General features: G+C 43.4%; 1 protein-coding gene across 3 annotated transcripts in view; it reads right to left on the bottom strand.

Moving 5' to 3' along the window:
• Window positions 1–19043, bottom strand: part of BANK1 (B cell scaffold protein with ankyrin repeats 1) — a 282847-nt gene that overhangs the window by 181433 nt on the left and 82371 nt on the right. For all 3 annotated transcript variants that reach the window (XM_039541897.1, XM_039541894.1, XM_039541895.1), the window contains exons 5-7: window positions 17563–17698; window positions 14703–14845; window positions 279–396 (exon numbers count right to left, since the gene is read on the bottom strand). In XM_039541897.1, coding sequence (XP_039397831.1) covers window positions 279–396; window positions 14703–14845; window positions 17563–17698 — 397 coding nt within the window. The remainder of the gene's footprint in view (window positions 1–278; window positions 397–14702; window positions 14846–17562; window positions 17699–19043) is intronic.

Genomic DNA, 19043 nt, shown 5'->3' on the forward strand with positions numbered 1-19043 from the left:
GCCTGTCTTTCCAATGACATATACAGTACCGATAGCTTGAAATTAAACTCTCAGCCATGGTCAAACACAAACAACATGCACAATTTTTTAGATAATGTATGTGTCAACAATGTGACAGTGGTTTATAAGCTATTTTAAAATGTTCCTGGTTATTGGTGTCCTTAATGTAGGCTTCTGCATTTCACTAATAGCCACTATATGTACATCCAAAACTTGTCTTAAATAGGCAATTGCTACAACAGTAGTGTACAAATAAATGCATATAAGAATGTACTCACTAGCTTGTTGATGGTGCACTTCATTTTGGAAAGCGCTGAATTCATAAGCAGACTCCTTACTTTTCAATAAGAAGGTCAGAGTACTGTCAAGCTTCTCCACAGAAGAAAACTTGAAAGCCTGTTTAGAAGACAGATAAGAGAAAAATTCACATCACGTAGTGCTTATGTATTATTAACCATGTACTTGTAGTGGCAGTGAATCAAAGGATTTAAACAAAATAAATATAAACTCAGTCTCATTAAGATTAGTTTATTTTTGAAAGACCACAAAGGAGAAGTAATCTGACATAAGACCACCAAGATAATTTGACCAAAATAAGGAAAAGTGGACATTTTGGCCCCAAGCCTTAGCTGTGACTAAACTCAGAAGGATTGGGGAAGGCCTTTAAGAAACCTTTGTGTTCCTCCTATTCTTGGCTCAGCAGTGCACTGGACCAGTATCCTGACCTAATGTAGAGCAGTGTGGGCATTATTCTAATTTATACCAGCCGCCAACCGACCCAAGAGGCCAATACTGCAGCTGGGGATCACAAGGCAGGATGTTACCTAGGCTGACCCAAGTGAGGAGGATGGTATCATTACCTGGGTCTACACTAGGGATTGGCAACCTTTCAGAAGTGGTGTGCCAAGTCTTCATTTATTCACTCTAATTTAAGGTTTCGCGTGCCAGTAATACATTTTAATGTTTTTAGAAGGTCTCTTTCTATAAGTCTATAATATATAACTAAACTATTGTTGTATGTAAAGTAACTAAGGTTTTTTAAAGCTTCTTTTAAAATTAAATTAAAATGCAGAGCCCCCCCAGACCAGTGGCCGGGACCCGGGCAGAGTGAGTGCCACTGAAAATCAGCTCGCGTGCCGCCTTTTAGGTCTACTTTGCACCAGTGACACAGTGTAAAGCAGCTACACATATCTGAGGATCAGGGGTAACTGTGTGGAAGGTATTAGTGGTCTTATGGCAAAACAATTTGATTGGCTCATTTATTAGCTACAGAAGACACTCATACTGCACTGAATCATATCAAGAACCAAGTTATGTTAGCTGCAATGATCCAAGCTAATGTCCCAATCACTGCACCACACTCAAAAGGGCTGAAAAAGCAACTGTGCCTCATTGCAGCCTGGTGCATAGTGGGAACTGTGCAGTCTGCTCTCCACCATGCAGCTAATACTTCTGTGGGCTAGGAAAGCAGGTGGAACAGCAGGTCCCATAGCAGTATTTCCTCCCTGCCACCTTTGAGGTGCCAAGGAGAGTAGTCTGACTGCAGAAGAAATTGTGGCAAACCCTAGAGTGGGCTGCACAAAAGTTTCTTGCATGTTCTCTCCATCAACTCAAACCCCAGAAAACGGCTTGTCACTACAGTTGAACCCTGTTATGTCGCCGGCCTAGGGGTTTGCCAAAAAGCGTCGAGATAACTGATGATCGAGATAAACCCCTATCCACCCCCCCACCCCTGAACTCCCCTGCCCTCTCTCCAACACCCCCTCCCTGCCCCCTTACCGCGGTGCCTGCACGTGGCTGGATCCGGCGAAGCGGGATGGGGAAGCAGGGCCGGGCGGCCGTGGACGGGGACCCGGAGCCGGGCAGCCAAAGAAGCGGGACCCGGTAAGCGGGCCGGGCGGCAGGCGAAGCGGGACCGGGTAAGCGGGGCCGGGCGGCAGGCGAAGCGAGGACCGGGGAAGCGGGGCCGGGCGGGCGGGCGGCGAAGCGGGGACCGGCGAAGCGGGGCCGGGCGGACGGGCGGGCGGCGGGGCGGGCGGGCGGCGGCGGGACCGGGAAGCGGGGCGGGCGGGCGGTACGCGGGAACCGCGGGCTGGGGACGCGGGCCGGGAGCCGGGCGGCCGGGACGTGGGAGCCGGGCGGCCAGGGGCGCGGGAGCCGGGCGTCTGGGAACCGCGGCTGGGAGCCGGGAGCGGGCGCCTGGGGACACGGTGGGTCGGGACGCGGGACCGGGCGGCTGGGGACGCGGGGAGCGGGCGGCTGGGGACACGGTGGGTCGGGGACGCGGGGAGCCGGGGCCGGGGGGCCGGCGGCTGGGGACGCAGGGCTGAGCGGGCGGCCGGGGATGCGGGGCCAGGGCAGGAGCCGCGTGGCCGGGGAGGGATGCGGCAGGAGCTGGGCAGGGCCGCCGCCGGAGTTAGTAGTTTGCCGGTAAGTGGCAAATTCGGCGCTCTTCTGTGCTCGAGATATTAGGGTTCGGCGAGATTAAAGAATCGACATAACCGATGAGAAACCGATAAGACAAAGAGGGAGTTTGGCGGTTCCACTTCTAAAACGTCGACTTAATAGGATTGGCAAGTTAAACGAGGTCGAGATAAATGGGTTTGACTGTATTACTATCCTAAAATGATCTTGAGAGAAGAGTTTGAAACAAAGAGGCTTACAGTATATGATATAATGTTTAACACAACAAAGGTTTTGAAGGGTGACATTTACATATTGAGCTATCACTTTGTAAGTTTATCAGGATATGTCTACCCTGCAGTTGGAGGTGTGATTGCAGCACCAGCTGGCATACCCACACTAGCTTTAATCTAGTTAGCATGGCTAAAAGTAAAGATGTAGCAGTACAGGATTCAATGCAGGCTAGCAAGGTGATTATGTAGCAAAAGTCCCCAGGGTGCTTGTACAACCCAAAGCAAAGTCTGTGCTGCTACAGCTTCACTGCTGTTTTTAGCATGCCAGCTAAATTAAAGCTAGCGCAAGTTATGCCAGCCTGTTCTGCAATCACACCTCTGACTGTAGTACAGATACACCCGCAGACTCATGGCAGTTGAGGAATCTTTTACTGAGGGAACATTTCTGAGCACGCCCTGCTGTACATAAAAATATGCACTAATAAATGAAAACAAAAATTGAAAACACTGACTGCAGACCAGCCACACAGATAACCTCTTCAGAAGAAGCAAAACTAAAGTAGCAGCCAACTTTTTGCAGTTCCGAAACGATCCTACAAAATACTGTACTTAGTCCAGAGAGATCTCCATACTTTATCATGACGGCCATGCAGTGCCGCCATTTTTTGGGGGGGAGGGGGGTTTCCTTGTAAAGTGACACTGATTTTTGTTTTAGAATGGAAAACTCACATACAATACCGGATAAAAAGAATTTAACTATATAACTATAAGGATATATTTGAATTTATAAGCTACTGCTTTGAATTATTACAAATTAATTCCTGTACATGGAAAATAAGGTATCAATTAACTGTTCTGAATCAGAAGTTGGAATACACAACCAAAATATAGCAGAAAAGATAATTAATGTGCTGCAAAACCAACTGAAAAAATAAAGCAAGTTAGCAACACTTCACTGAAGTCTATTGAGCCCCACATGTTTATGTGTAGAATTTGTCCCTTTACATAACTTACTAGGATTGTACATTTAATAACTGTTTTATTTTTATAAAGATATTTTAAAAACTCATTCCATCATGCCCAAACCCACTGCTTAGGGTCTGTAAATACTTCTGAAGGTAGGACTAGTTTCAATAGTATGATGAGGCCAGTAGTACTACACTGCTATCAGAATATGTTTCCAAAGCCAACCTAACAAATGTAAAGGTCACCTTCCAGTGGCAAAGATTCAATTTAGGGTCTCTCCCCTCACTCCCAATCCCTGCTACCAGTTTGATTTATTGCAGCTCTTGGCCAGACACTTTTGCACAGAGCCCTCTACCATGTATAGTGTACCAATTAGTTATGCCCCAGGATATGGTTTTTAGGGCTTACTACCATGTGAAATCCCATAGCACTATGGTCCTGATTCAAGAAAGCACTTAAGCATATATTTAACTTAAGTGTGTACTTCAAGTCTGATTGAAGTCAATGGAAGCTAAGCACATACTTAAAGTTAAGGATGTGCTTAAGTATTTCTTGGAATAGGGATGTATACATGTTTTCCTGAATCACAGCCTGTGCTCAGTAATAAGTGTTAATAGATTTGGACCCTTAATTTGTACCTGGATTTTAACAATTTCCACCCCACCATCAACCTCAGCCTGGACCAGTCCACACAAGAGATCCACTTCCTGGACACAACATGCAAATAAGTGATGGTCACAAACACCACCCTATACCAGAAACCTACTGACCTCTATACTTACCTACATGCCTCCAGCTTCCATCCAGCATACATCACACGATCCATTGTCTATAGCCAAGCCCTAAGATACAACCAAATTTGCTCCAGTCCCTCAGACAGAGACAAACACCTACAAGATCTTTATCAAACACTCTTAAAACTACAGTACCCACCTGGGGAAGTGAGGAAACAGATTGACAGAGCGAGATGGGTACCAGAAATCACCTACTACAGGACAGGCCCAACAAGGAAAATAACAGAACACCACTGGTCATCACATACAGCCCCCAGCTAAAACCTCTCCAGCGCATTATCAACAATCTACAACCTATCCTGGAAAACGATCCCTCACTTTCACAGACCTTGGGAGGCAGGCCAGTCCTCGCTTACAGACAGCCCCCCAACCTGAAGCAAATACTCACCAGCAACTACACACCACACCACAGAAACAACAACCCAGGAACCAATCCCTGTAGCAAACCTCGTTGCTTACTCTGTCCCTATATCAACTCTAACAACACCATCAGAGGACCCAACCACATGAGCCACACCATCAAGGGCTCATTCACCTGCACGTCTACTAATGTTATATATGCCATCATGTGCCAGCAATGCCCCTCTGCCATGTACATTGGCCAAACTGGACAGTCCTTACACAAAAGAATAAATGGAAACAAATCAGAAATCAGGAATAGTAACATACAAAAGCCAGTAGGTGAACACTTCTATCTCCCTGGACATTCTATAACAGATTTAAAAGTAACTATTCTTGAACAAAAAAACTCCAGAAACAGACTTCAAAGAGAAACAGCAGAACTGAAATTCATTTGCAAATTTAACACCATTAATTTGGGCTTGAATAGGGACTGGCTGGCTCATTATAAAAGTAGCTTTGCCTCTCCTGGAATTGACACCTCCTCATCTATTATTGGGAGTGGACCACATCCACCCTGATCTAATTGGCCCTGTCAACACTGGTTCTCCACTTGTGAGGTATTCCCCTCTCTTCATGTGTCATTATATAATGCCTGCATCTGTAACTTTCACTCCATGCATCTGAAGAAGTGAGGTTTTTTACCCACAAAAGCTTATGCCCAAATAAATCTGTTAGTTTTTAAGGTGCCACCGGACTCCTTGTTGTTTTTGTGGATATAGACTAACATGGCTACACCCTGCTATGTATCATTGACTTTCAATGAGACTTAGGCTCTTCAGTGCCTGAGTCACTTTTGAAAATAGGATTTAGGTTCCTAAATCACTTATGCACTTGTGAAAATTTTACCCATTGTCCATTCTGGGCTATCATAATTTTGGGCAGAGATTCCACATTTGGAGGAAGAGAAGGAAACATTTTTAAATGGTAGCTGTTGAAGTTGTTTATATAGGCCAAATAATAAAATTAGTCCCAAAGGAAATGGATTCATAGGCAGCCTGCATGTGAGACTCTGCGATTCATCATATAGACAATAGCATGTACGTGGTATCTATTTCATATAACTTTTTATAGAGAAGGCTGGATTTAATTCTCTTCTTCCCTCCCCCCAAACTTTACATACTGTAACTGGAATCATGTTTAATGTGTATGATAAAAACATCTTTTGATATATCAAATGTCTCAAAATATTATTCAAAAAGAGTTTGATATGAAGATTCCCTAAACCTCTCTAGATATTCAGAGTCACTCTAATTAACAGGAGCATTACAATTTTAATATTAAGCACCTGCAACTGGTTTCCATCTTTATTCTGAAATCAAAAGGAAATCTTAAAATAAAATATCTAAATAAGTAGATCAATATTTGTATTAGTGGAAAATCTCATAGGAAGAACCAATAAGCTGTATAACACAATGTTGAAATCATAAATTAAAGAAAAGTATATAATGAAATAGGAACAAAACTCTAATTATGAAGCATAACAGCCATATGATCTTGTCTCTACATAAGGAGTCAGTATAACAAAATATGTTCCTAGGAGAGCTTTTTTGATGTAGTTTTATATGCATTTGTTGTTCCCACTTTTATAATTAAACCATTAGCAGTCCTCACCTCCCATATATCTCGATACCAAGTCCTTTCAGCACTCCAGTAAAAGGACAGGTCATGGGCAATAAACAAAAATTCAGGGCCTGTGACCTGCCCATGACTTATACTATAAATACCTTTGACTAAACCTTAAGGGGGTTGCTGCTGGGGGGGCACCTGGAGGGGCCGCTGCTGGGGGGCAAGCCGGGAGAGAGGCACGCCTTGGTGGGGCTGATGTTCCCAGGGCGGGGGGTGGGGGGCATGGACCAGCCATGGCACCAGCTGCCAGGAGCTGCTGCCAGGGGAAGTGGCTGCATTGGCCACCCAGGCACTGCTGCTGAGGGCTTGTTGCGGAAGCCGCTGCTCCGACAGCCTGGGGACCGCCACAGGGGGCTGGCCGCAGCGGCTGCACCAGCCACCTGGGGACCGCTGCTCAGCCAGTCTCCAGGGCCAGCCACACTGGCCACTGCTCAGGCAGTCCCCGGAGCCAGCTGCCCAGGGCCACCAGGCAGCAGCTGGTGAGGCTGTCCCTGGGGGCACCTAAGCAGCTGGTCCCCGAGCCAGCTGGCCCCTGCAGAAGTCATGGAGGTCGCGGAAAGTCACAGAATCCATGATTTTCCGCAACCTCTGTGGCAAACATTTTGATGTTTTGATAAAAAATTCAGAAACAAATGGAAAAAGGCACATTTTCGCACAAAACATTTTATTTTTAAAAATGATCATTTTAAGATTTAAAATGTTTTGTTAAATTTTTTTTGATCAAATCTAATTTTGGCTGTTGACCCCAGTCTAAAGAAGTGAATCAATTGGGTTTAGAGGTACAGTATTACTAAAACCTGTCATCTCTGGCGACTACATCCTGAATTGGCCAACAGTAAAAAATAATAATAATAATAATAATAAAATAATGAACTGAGCACTCTAACTCTATTTTTTTTAGTGGACATTAATGCACATAATGAACAAATAATTTGAAAGGTCAACAACAGAGGATACAATCTCTTAAAGGTATATTATCCAAACATGTTCCTCACTACTTTATTGTAGCCATCTGGCCTTGCCCCATCACACATGGCATTCTTGGTATGTCTTATTGGACTAATTTGCATTCATTAAGAGATTTTAATAAGCATCTCAGATTGCAAGAAACTTGAACTTTTCTTTAAAATCACAGAATGCTGTTTCTTTGATCAATAATTGCTGTAAGCATTTGTATTTGACTTTAATTTTGTTTTATGTTGTGTCTAATTGTTACTCTACATAAACTGCTGTTGCCCCAGGATACCTTTGTAGATAAAATGCTAGTCTCAAAGGTTTTAATTATACTGGTTAAATAGAAGTTACTGCTATTCCTTCTACTTAATGGGAATTCTAATGATCTTCCTAAACTGTGTTTTGGTTTTCCTTATGTGAATCTCTTTTTAAGGCTCATTTAGATGATGTTCCATTAACTGAGCCTTTACAATGTATCCTGCTGCTATACTTTGTTAGCAGAGAGCTAAGGTCACCTAGTAACAGCTTGTGCCCTTCCAGAATGTCAAGTTCAGCAAAACTCAAACTTCTGAAAACCAGGAAATACAGAGTTATGGTAAACACCCATGCAACCATAACTGTCCCCCTAGAGCTGGCAATAGCCACTGGAAATTATCTGCACACATTCCAGCAGCATTCATTGGGTTAGGTTTAGCTGTATTGAATTGGTGGAGGAATAGGTTTGAACAGCTTGGAAGAGCTGTGATTGTGATATGAGGAGATCTGCCTCTGAGTATCCCCATGTGTGTTATCAAAGGAAAGAGATGCATATGTACCTTGAGGTTCCAGTCTTCATCATTTCAACATAGAATTGTGTAGACTGTATCAGCAGCAGCAGGGAATGGGGTCTTCTTGCCATTGGTACTATCAGTGGTGAGGTGAAATATGAAATATGAAAGCAATCTGTGAATGTAATGATGGGGAGGGTAAAGCATGGGTTTAGGTGGCATCCTGTGTGTAAGTGTGAACGGGCTGCAGAAGGGTACTGTATGAAGTTTTTGCTGAATTTTACAAGTGTAGGATTCTGTTAGGGGGATGGGCTCAGTGTTTGAACATACAGCAAGTGCAAACAGTGCCTGTCCATCACAGTGAAAAGGCAGAGTATTATGGGCATTGCAGGGCATGGCACAAAGAGGGCTAAGGTTGGATGGACATTTACCTTTACTCTGTTTTTCCTGGTTTTCGGAAGTTTCAGTTTTGCTAAGTCAACATTCTGGAAGGGCATGAGCTATCACTCGGCAACCTTAACTCTGTGTTAAAGATTTTGCCATTCAATTTCCTAGGTTTTTTTTAAATAGAAAGAGAAATGTTTTTTGACAGGAGGTAGTGGCAATTTAGGCAGCTGTAATTCTCACCTAGGTTTACAGTTCATATGATACTGTGGCTAGATAATAAAAAAAACTAGTCTTATATAGTGTTTTTTAGCCTTATACATTATCCCCATTTTATAGATGGGAAACTGAGGCACAGAAAGGTGATGTAACTTGCCCAAAGACACCCAGCAGGCCTGTGGCAAAACTACAAATAGTTTCAGTCCAGTAGTCTTTCCATTAGGCCACATGGTTGCTATGGGATTTCTCAGTGCTCCTGCCCCCTCATGGACATTTTGTTCCAGTGAAATGGGAATAATGGTCAGGTTTTGAAATGCTTACAATGTGTAGTTGCTAAGAGAACCAGTGAGAGAAATCTCTGGTCTATGTCTCAAAAACTTGTCAATTTTATTACATGGTTGTTACAATAACTTTAAGGGTGTGAGAGAATCCTGGTGTGTCTTTCTTCTCCATCCTCTGCCACACCACTTCCTGCAACATGTAGCTCCCCTGCCAACATTTCCAGTTCCCTCTCCCCTTCCCATCCCATTGAGTCATTAGTTGTCACTGCAGAAACCATTAATATGTAAAAAAGTTTCTCCTTGCTGTCTCTTTCCTATGCGGCTGTGTGTTAGGGTTGCCAACTTTCTAATTGCACAAAACCGAACAACCTTGCCCCTGTCCCGCCCCTTCTCCGAGGCCCCATTCTCACTCACTCCATGCCCCTCCCTCCGTCGTTCATTCTCCCCCACCCTCGCTCACTTTCACTGGGCTGGGGCAGAGGGTTAGGGTATGAGGGGAGTGAGGGCTCTGGCTGGGGGTGCAGGCTCTGGGGTGGGGCCAGGTATGAGGGATTTAGGGTGAAGGAGGGGGCTCTAGGCTGGGGCCGATGGGTTCGGAGTGCGGGAGAGGGTACGGGCTCTGGGAGGGAGTTTGGGTATGGGAAGGGGCTCAGGGCTGGGGTAGGGGGTTGGGGAGTGGGAGGGGTTCAGGGTGCAGGCTCCGACTGGGCGGTGCTTACATCAGGCGGCTCCCTGTCAGTGGTGCAGCAGAACTAAGGCAGGCTCCCTGCTTGCCCATGCTCCATGCGGCTCCCAGGAGCGGCTGGCATGTCTTGCTCCTAGGTGGAAGGGACAGGGGGCTCTGTGCACTGCCTATGCCTGCAGGCACCACCCCTGCAGCTCCCACTGGCCATAGTTCCTGGCCAATGAGAGCTGCGGAGACAGCACTTGGGGTGGGGGCAGTGCATGGAGACCCCCTGGCTCACCCTATGCCTAGGAACCAGACATGCCAGCCACTTCCAGGAGCTATGCGGAGCCAGGGCAGTCAGGGACCCTGCCTTAGCCCCGCTGCGCCACTGACCAACTTTTAGCAGCCTATTAAAATCTCTCAGATTGCTTACAGTACTCACCGAGAGATCAATGCCAATTCCGGTAGACTCCCACCAATCCAGGAGAGTTGGCAACCCTATTGTGTGTGTACACATCACAGGTAGCAATTTACTTCAAAGCTACAGGCTACCTTGGTTACATGATCTGAGATGCACACGGGGCTGGGCTCCTCACTCCTGCTACCCACCCTTAGCTGGGAATCCTGTCACTGCTTCAGCTTGCTTCCCCAGCCATGCCCCAGGTCCATCCAGTCTGCCCCTCCCCCACACAATGGCCAGATCTCAGGACCAATCCCCAGTGGGGTGATGTGTATCTTACCTATTCATTTTCTGGATTTCAGATATTTAAATTTCAGTTCCCCCACTCCAGATCGCAGCTCACATGTAGGGGCTTAGAGACCCCCCAGAGAAGCTGTATCCCCCACATCTCAGAACATATAATAGGCAGGGAGAGGGGCTCAGACCCTTGCAGAGGGGAAAATTCAGAACTGGCAGTAGTCTTCCCACCAGTCATAACCCCCTAACTTCCTCTGCTACCCCTCATATTCTCCTCCCCCTCACCTGAGCCTCCCAACCCCTCTTCTCTCCCCTAATACCCATTTCCATTTAGGACCCCATATACACCCATCCCTCACTGAAGATACAAACCCCTCTTCATTCCTCCCCTCCAATGAGAATTCACATGTGCAATTTATTTTCTTTTCAAAAATAGTTTCAGCACCTTCTGAATATTCTGTTGTACTCAGATGATGGTTTCTTTTGGGGGGGCGGGGAGGAGGTTAACTAAAAAAAAAACCTTGTCAAAAGCAGATTTTCCCCAAATGCTTACAGTTCATTCTCAGATTTCGGCCCAGATTTCTTAAAAGTTGAATGCTCAAAGAGGTGTGCAGTAGCCCATTCATCTCAATGCGATGTTCTCAGATGAAAGGCTACTCAATGTGGATGAATATAGCCTAAAACAATAGCCCTGAAATGTGTGAACTGATCTATTCATATCAGTGGGTGTTCCCTTCCCCTCTCCCCAGGGCAGGAGGAGAATTTCTGATGTGTGTCAAGCATACCCCTTCGCAGACCCTATTCCAATATCAGCCACTTGTTCTTGGTGCATGCTGCAAGCATACCTGTTCTAACTTCCCTCCACAGAAGAGTGGGGTCCCTCACATCCTGTCACACATGTTGGACAGGGACTATGGCTCAGACACCAACAGAGGGAAGGGACTACAAGTCCACATGGAGGGTGGGAGGGCAGAGAAGGATGCTCAGATCCCCAGATCCTGCCCAGGGCCGGCTCTCGGCACCAGCGCTCCAAGCATGTGCTTGGGGAGTCACTTTCCAAGGCTTCTTTTTTTTTTTTTTTGCTTCGGGCACAAAAAGCCGGGAGCCGGCCCTGAGTAGAGGTGAGCTGTGGTGTGGGGGGGCATGGGAGGGAGTTTGGGTATGGGAAGGGGCTCAGGGCTGGGGTAGGGGGTTGGGGAGTGGGAGGGGTTCAGGGTGCAGGCTCCGACTGGGCGGCGCTTACATCAGGCGGCTCCCTGTCAGTGGTGCAGCAGAACTAAGGCAGGAAGTAACCTGGCGGGGGAGGTGGGAGTCAGAGAACTTCTCCCACCTCCCAGCTCACCACCACTCTACTGCCGCCTGCTCCCCCGAGCACACCGCCGCTCTGCTTCTTGCCGTGTGATTCAGTTGTTTTGTGGCAAGCCTGGGAGGAAGGAGGGAGAAGCGGAGTGGCGGCAGCACGCTCAGGGGAGCAGGCAGAGTGGAGGTGGGCACGGGGAGGGCTGCAGGAAGTAACCCTGGGGAAGGCACAGGAACCGCTCCCCCCCCAGCTCACCTCTGCCTCTTCCCCCGAGTGCGCTGCCGCTCCACTTCTCCCAGGAAATGCGGCACGCCTTGGGGGGGAGGCAGGGCTGGGGATTTGGGGAAGGGGTTGGAATGGGGTGGGGAAGGGGTGGATGCGGGAAATTTTTTTTTGCTTGGGGCAGCAAAAAACTTGGAGCCGGCCCTGATCCTGCCATATAGAGAAAGGGAAAATATGGGGCTGATGGGTGCTCCTAGGCTTCTCCCTCTCCTTACCTGCCACTCCCATCTATCTCTTTCCCAGTGTCCCTCTCCATCACCTAAGTCCCCCAAACCCTCTCACCTCCACTACTTCCCATCCCCATTTATCCCCCTCTCCTTGCTGCAGCCCCAAACTCCTCTCATCCTATTTCCCCCCACTCCTCCACCCCTTCAAATACCTCTGCCCTGCCAACGAGCATTCACTTTAAAAAATAATAATTTTTTAAAAAATCCTGACAAACAGATTTTAGTAATAAGCCTCTCTCCCTTTTCCAGATTTCTGCCCTAGGTAGGGCTCAAACTGACTCTAGATGGTGGGCCAGATTCAAAGAACCACTACTTTTCCCCTTGAACTAACCAACTGGCATGAAACTTCAGTGGCTAACAATCCTGTTAACACCTCTGTTTGCACATGTTCAGTGAACTCTATTAGGAGTGAAAATAAGCACACGAGGCTTCCAGGAAGCCTAACTGCAGAAGCAACATCTTTTTCAAATAATGGTTTCATCTGATTTCCCACAAAGGGTTGGTTGGTGCCATGCACTCTGTTGGGATAACTTTGAGCATTTGAGACCCTGGTCCAATTGTCTGAGCCCTAGATTGGCTTTTATGTGTGAGCTCAGAAGGTTATCAGAATCTCTGAACTTTAAGAAAAGCTGTTTTTATTTTCCAGCGGCTTTATCTCAGGAACCCCTTGTTCAAATGTCCTCAAATTTGGACCGCTAACAGAACCCACGCTCCCATTAGGCATATCAAAACTCAAGAGTCAAGCTTTAAACAGAAAGCTCATCTCAACCTTAAGTATAACAAGGCTGTTGCTCTGCTGCTAAAATAAGAGGTTAAAGGAGTTTGAAATTGAGGGAAATAGCTTAGCTAGTGCAGTTACATTGCTCCATGGCTTGGTGTTCATCATTAAAAATAACAACACAAAATGGATTTCCCATTACCATTCTTCCCCACAGAACAGCCATCATGCTGTGTGGATAGGACCATTTAATTGATAATGAGAAAGTCTCTTGGCAGTGACTTATGTTTCCTATACTAACCCAGAGCAAATAAAACTAAATAGCCAGACCTACAGTGGCTCCAAATTTATACCCCCATTTATTATTCAGGTGAGTAAAGGTTAGGAGATCATTAAAATATGCCTGACATTCAAAACACTAGTACTATATTTCCTAGTGCACATACTGTTCTGCATGGAAAAATTCTGCAATTTGTACTTGAATATTATTTAAAATTGTATATGTCCTACTTACTGAATTTTAGTCACATTGTTGAGATGAGGGGCCAACCTAATGAACAAAAGAATCTAATAACCTATAGACATTTAAGACAGACATAGTATTGCTAGCTCACTATTTTTTTTTAAAACTCAGTCTCACACCATAACCTTTCAACAGAAAATTTTGTTAAATCCAGATCAAGGTCATTTTAGATGGCCTTTAATCTAGAGATTTAAGAATGATCAGATATTGTAAAGACTTCAGGAGGTGCACTGGCAGGATAAGCTACACTTTATTTTATTTTATTTTATTTTCCAGGAACAAACGTGAATTGTATTTGGAAGGAATCTACCACTATGTTTAAACAGAATACTAATAATGAAATATATCATTTTTTATTAATCCTTTTGTTATGAGTGTAATGCCTTAGGTGGTAGATAAGGTATATTTGTCACAGGAAAATGAGACTTGTCTATGTTACACAAAGACTTTTTTGTTGTTGTTCTTTCTTTGTCATTACAATACAGACATGTCAAATATGCTCAAACTACCAATCCTTGGACAAGTGATATTCTGTCCATTCTAAAGACTGCTTTCTTTTTCTGCTGTTTTTAACATGTTGCTGGTAAAGGATACTTCATGCTGCAGAGGCTTTATACTGCAGTCTGCAGTGCTGAGTATGAAGTCTAGCTTCAAAGCCTGAATTCTTCTAAACACATGCAAATATCTGCATGGCAACCAGCAGACCTCATGAGTTATAACTGAATAGCTGTGTACAGTCTATATATGCATAGTAAGCTAATGTTTTCCATACATAGAATGCTTTCAGTTTTCAGTACCAACCCAAAAGAAGGGATTTACTGCTGAATGGATATACTGTGATCCAAATCTCTCCCTCCCCAACCCCCAAACACTTGTGTGATTTAAGGACATTTTCCCTTGGTTTCAGAATAGACTCATCAGTTTCTTTTTTGCGATTGATAGAAATTAATTATTATTATTTTCATCTATGAGGCAGGGACATTAGTCTATGACTGTAGAGAATCATTCAAATTTATGTCGTGTAAACAATAAACAACAAATAACAACACAACTAATAATAGCTCAATGGAGATAATTAGTTTTTACTTGTCTGATTTGTTTACAACTAGACATCTCAAAGACTGGCTTCTTTCCACTCTTGTTGATCCATTGCTCGTTATTATTCTATCAAAATAGCCTTTATAGCACAGTATACGTTCTCTTATCTTATACTGGCACTTTTATGCTTTTTTATTAACTTAATGGAGATGTTAACTTACCTGACAAGCAAAAGCTATTGGATCAGCCACTTTTTTAAAAATGCGTTCAATCTCCTCTATTGCTGTGTAGTATTCAATCTGTGTCACGGCCTTAATGACTCCCCCACAGTAGACATTTACATTTACAGCGCCAGCAGGAAAATCTTATAAAACACAAACAAAAACGGCAGCTGAAACCATTTTATAATGCCAGACTGGAGATCTCAGGGAGTAAGTTAAAGAACAAAGAAATATCACAAAAACCACATAAAAAGTAACAAATAAGATTTTCATTTCACAGATGTTTCAATGCAATAATTTTTAAACCAAGTCCTTCAGTTTAAAACAAAAATGCAACAAAAATACATATCTGTAAATTCTTATAAAATATAGCTATGAATTAGAAACTAGATGAAAACAGAATGCTTCACATTTCAACCTTCCCTTTGATGGATTGATGCTCTATAATCAGCTGCCTTCTGCCTACAGATTAAGTAAAGGTTCAGTCATTTATTACAAGTTACAGATTTACTATTCATCTTTTGAAACATTTTTCTTAATTGCAGACAAGCCTCTCAGAATTGAGTTTTGTAGAAATTACAGTTTAATTACTTCCATTCCAGTTGTTTATCTACTGAAAGCTGAGGAAGGAGGTATTTGTATACTCTGTTACTTTAGAACAACTTGCTCCATGTATGCAGCATGAGCCCTCTTTATGAGTACATTTTATAATTCATTAGTATTCGTTGTGCCATGAATCCTGCTGTACCTACCAGTGGCAGAACTAAAATTCTAGCTCTCCTCACAAAAGAATTAAAAATGGACAAAATTGAAGACAGAGAAGAAATAGAGACTCAATGAAACTAAGATTAATAGAAATCAGTATCTCAATTCACTGAAATGACAACAAGCACAAACTAGTTTTACTTTTCTTTGTTAAAATGAAATCAGCTGGATCCTTTGTCCAAATGGGCATTCCTGTACTTTACTTATTTTAGGTTTTTGCTGGGGGTGTGTGTGGAAATGGGACAAATAACAAAGAAGCTAAATTTAACAATGATGGGGGGAAACCAGTGCTTCTGTTGGAATGCCAAACACTTTTTATTTAAAAGCTCCAATGGAACAAAAAACTATCCTTGGTTTGGGACAAAAAGAAACTGAACTTATTAGTTATGCTTTGTATTTTGTGTTTACTAATCTATATCCCTTATGGCTATCTGCCCTGCCCAATAATGTCCCCAGAAGATATGCCTGGAGGAGCCCCCACAACAGAGTCAATGGGAATTTCAGTTTGCCTTCTCTGAAAGATGCCTCATCACCAAGATCTTCCTCTGGCCAAGCATAGCCATTTCAAATCACCACCTACCTCCCCACTGAGCCATCCTGGTAATGAATAACTCTCAAGCATATGGATAATCAGGCAACTTGCAACCTCACCTTTGAGTGCCTCCATACTTGAATGGACTTAATAGAGAGGTGGACCCCAGGAGCTCTTGTTCTAATCCCATCTGTCACTGACTTGTCATGTTTTCCTGGTCAAATCACAACTTCCTTGCCTCAGTTCCCCATCTGCAACATGGGGATAATACTACTCATCTAACCTCACAATGGCATCATAAGGATCAATTAGTGTCCATATAGTCCTTTGAATGCACCATAGAATTGTTAAGTACAACTATTACTATAAAAGCCACCTATAATCCCCAGTGAGAGGGAGCCAGTGGTGGCTCCTTTAAGGGAAGAGGAATGAGGTCAGTGATTGTGATCAACTTCTTCCCTGCAAAGAGAGATGCAGCCTCCCACAGGAGATGATCTGAGAAAAACTAATACAAGAAAAAGCTGCTGCTCCCATGGGAGTAAAGAGAAGCTGATGTTCACTTCTGTCACCCACAGATCACACATGCCTAAGAAGGAACAATGGGATTTGCTAGAGCTTAGCATCCCCAAAAAATTAAGCCACTTACTTAGGCCTTGTCTACACTACACAGTTTTGGTGACAAAAGTCAGCTTTCATCGACAAAACAAAGATGCCAAAATAGGATTTTAGGGCCTAACTTCAGGCGACCAAGTTTGAAAACTGTAGCTTAAGTGTTTTCCTCTTAAATGATGTGGTATTACCATGGTTTTTAAAAATAAAATATTATATACTACCCTTTGGGAATTCACAACATGCTACAGAGAGGCAAATTGAATCCTGAACTCTTAGCTGAATATTTCCATCACACCTCTAGTCCAATAACTGCGAGGGAGGTATGGCTATTCCCTCTGCATTCTGAAGCTCATACAATGAAAAATGTTGTTGTATTGTTTATCGTGCTCCAGGCAAAATAAGAAAATAGAATAGCTAATATTATGGATAAAGTGATTGACAAAACCCAGAAAAACCAAGGGAGACTGAGTAATATAGAGAAACGGGATGGATATGAAATCACAGCAAAGAAAGGAAATGTTCTCAGATGTCAGTAAGAATTATAGACAGGCATATGGGCAAAAAGAAAAAACAACTTCACTGAATAAAATAAGAGACAAAACATCTTGTTAAACCTAACGCAGTAATAAGAATATTAGCTTTGCATTTTATAGCAGGAATTTATTAAGAATGTTAATCTGTGACTAATCAATGACATTTTAAAGCCTGCCACCTGCCATTTAACCACACAAAAACAACCAAATAAAATCCAGTTTCCCATAAATCACAAGCCCTTGTGTTGGTGTATTAATAAAAAGGATAATGCTCTGTATGCAAAACCCATACACAGGAAACACTTACAAAATAATAATAGATTCTGATGGGAAGTGAAAATACTTATTGTAAGACATGTGAAGAGAGTCCAGGACCAAAATTTTCTATTTATTTAAAGCTACAGCAATGTTCTCTTACCTAAAGCTTTCATGCATCTGACCTTCTGATTCCAAAAGGCTGGCTGTGTCCTAATTCGTTGATTGTCTGTTATGAATTCAATTTCTACAGTTTCAGTTATTTCATCTCTCAAAAGAATGAATATTTCACCAGGGTTCTATAAAGTTAGAAATATGCTCCCATTAGCCTTTCACCAAATTATACTGAAACCATAAAATGTAAATCATATGCTTTAATGTAAGTTGCAAGAAAAGTTCTTTTACCAATAGCTTTATATCCTGAAATACTGTTATATTACAGCTGCGATGCTATTCCATTAAGTTATCTTTTATGTTTCTCTAAGTAAAAAATTGACAGGATTACTATAATAGTTTGAACTCTGTTTACTAAAACCATATATAATGAAATTCTTTTCACTGTGAGGCTAAGATCATATATTCACTTTTAGTACACAAAGAGTGAAATTCCCCTCATGCAGGGGACCCCTACACTACTTAAGACACACTTAAACCCTCAGAACTGGATTCATGGGTAAGGAACTTAAGTGGTATAATGGTCTTCTACAGACCCTCTGAGCAAGGGTGAATTTCAACATAGAGAACATTAGTGAGCTACAGTACATGATGGGCCAAATTCAAAGGTGACCTAGATGGAGTAAGCTGCATCTCAGAGGTGGTGTAAAACTGCATCTCAGTTTTAGGGGTACGCTGGTGCATTTTAAATACTAAAGGCAGAATTATAGTAAGGCAAGGAGCTAACAAGAGGGTACAAGATAAAACAAGCTGACTACTTTATCTTACACCTTCCTGCACCCACCCCTGAGTTGTTCCCCATGCATTGTTCAACCGTCTCTGTATGCAAGTGACACCAGTTTATGCTCACTCATGCTGACTCCCCTGTCTTACTGGTCTGTAATGTTGCACTGTTCAACACCTTTAAACTTGGCCCACTGATTTGTGACAAATTTATATATTTTCACTGGGAAAATATACACACATGCTAGTTTCTTTGAATAACAGAACAAGAGTCAGAACAATCATTCATTATGAACAATTCACTGAGGTATATTTGCCACCCTTCAGATCAGCTAAAACCAACTAAATTTCACCCTTAATCTCTTTATTAGTCCTTCAAAACAAAATGTATACCATTATATCACTACATAATCTCACTTCTAAATGTGATGGGGTGATCCATGCATGAAGAGATCCTTCAGAACAAAAATCTGGGGGCAGGGGGATAATCTAGGTCCTTGTTTTTCTTATCTTTTAACCAGAAAGATTTCCCAAAAGTCAAAAGGGACCATATATGTTTCATAACATAAGAACATAAGAACGGCCATACCGGGTCAGACCAAAGGTCCATCTAGCCTAGTATCTGTCTACCGACAGTGGCCAATGCCAGGTGCCCCAGAGGGAGTGAACCTAACAGGCAATGATCAAGTGATCTCTCTTCTGCCATCCATCTCCATCCTCTGACAAACAGGCTAGGGACACCATTCC

The sequence above is a fragment of the Mauremys reevesii genome, linkage group 5 (assembly GCF_016161935.1).
Source record: "Mauremys reevesii isolate NIE-2019 linkage group 5, ASM1616193v1, whole genome shotgun sequence".
Classification (NCBI taxonomy): domain Eukaryota; kingdom Metazoa; phylum Chordata; order Testudines; family Geoemydidae; genus Mauremys; species Mauremys reevesii.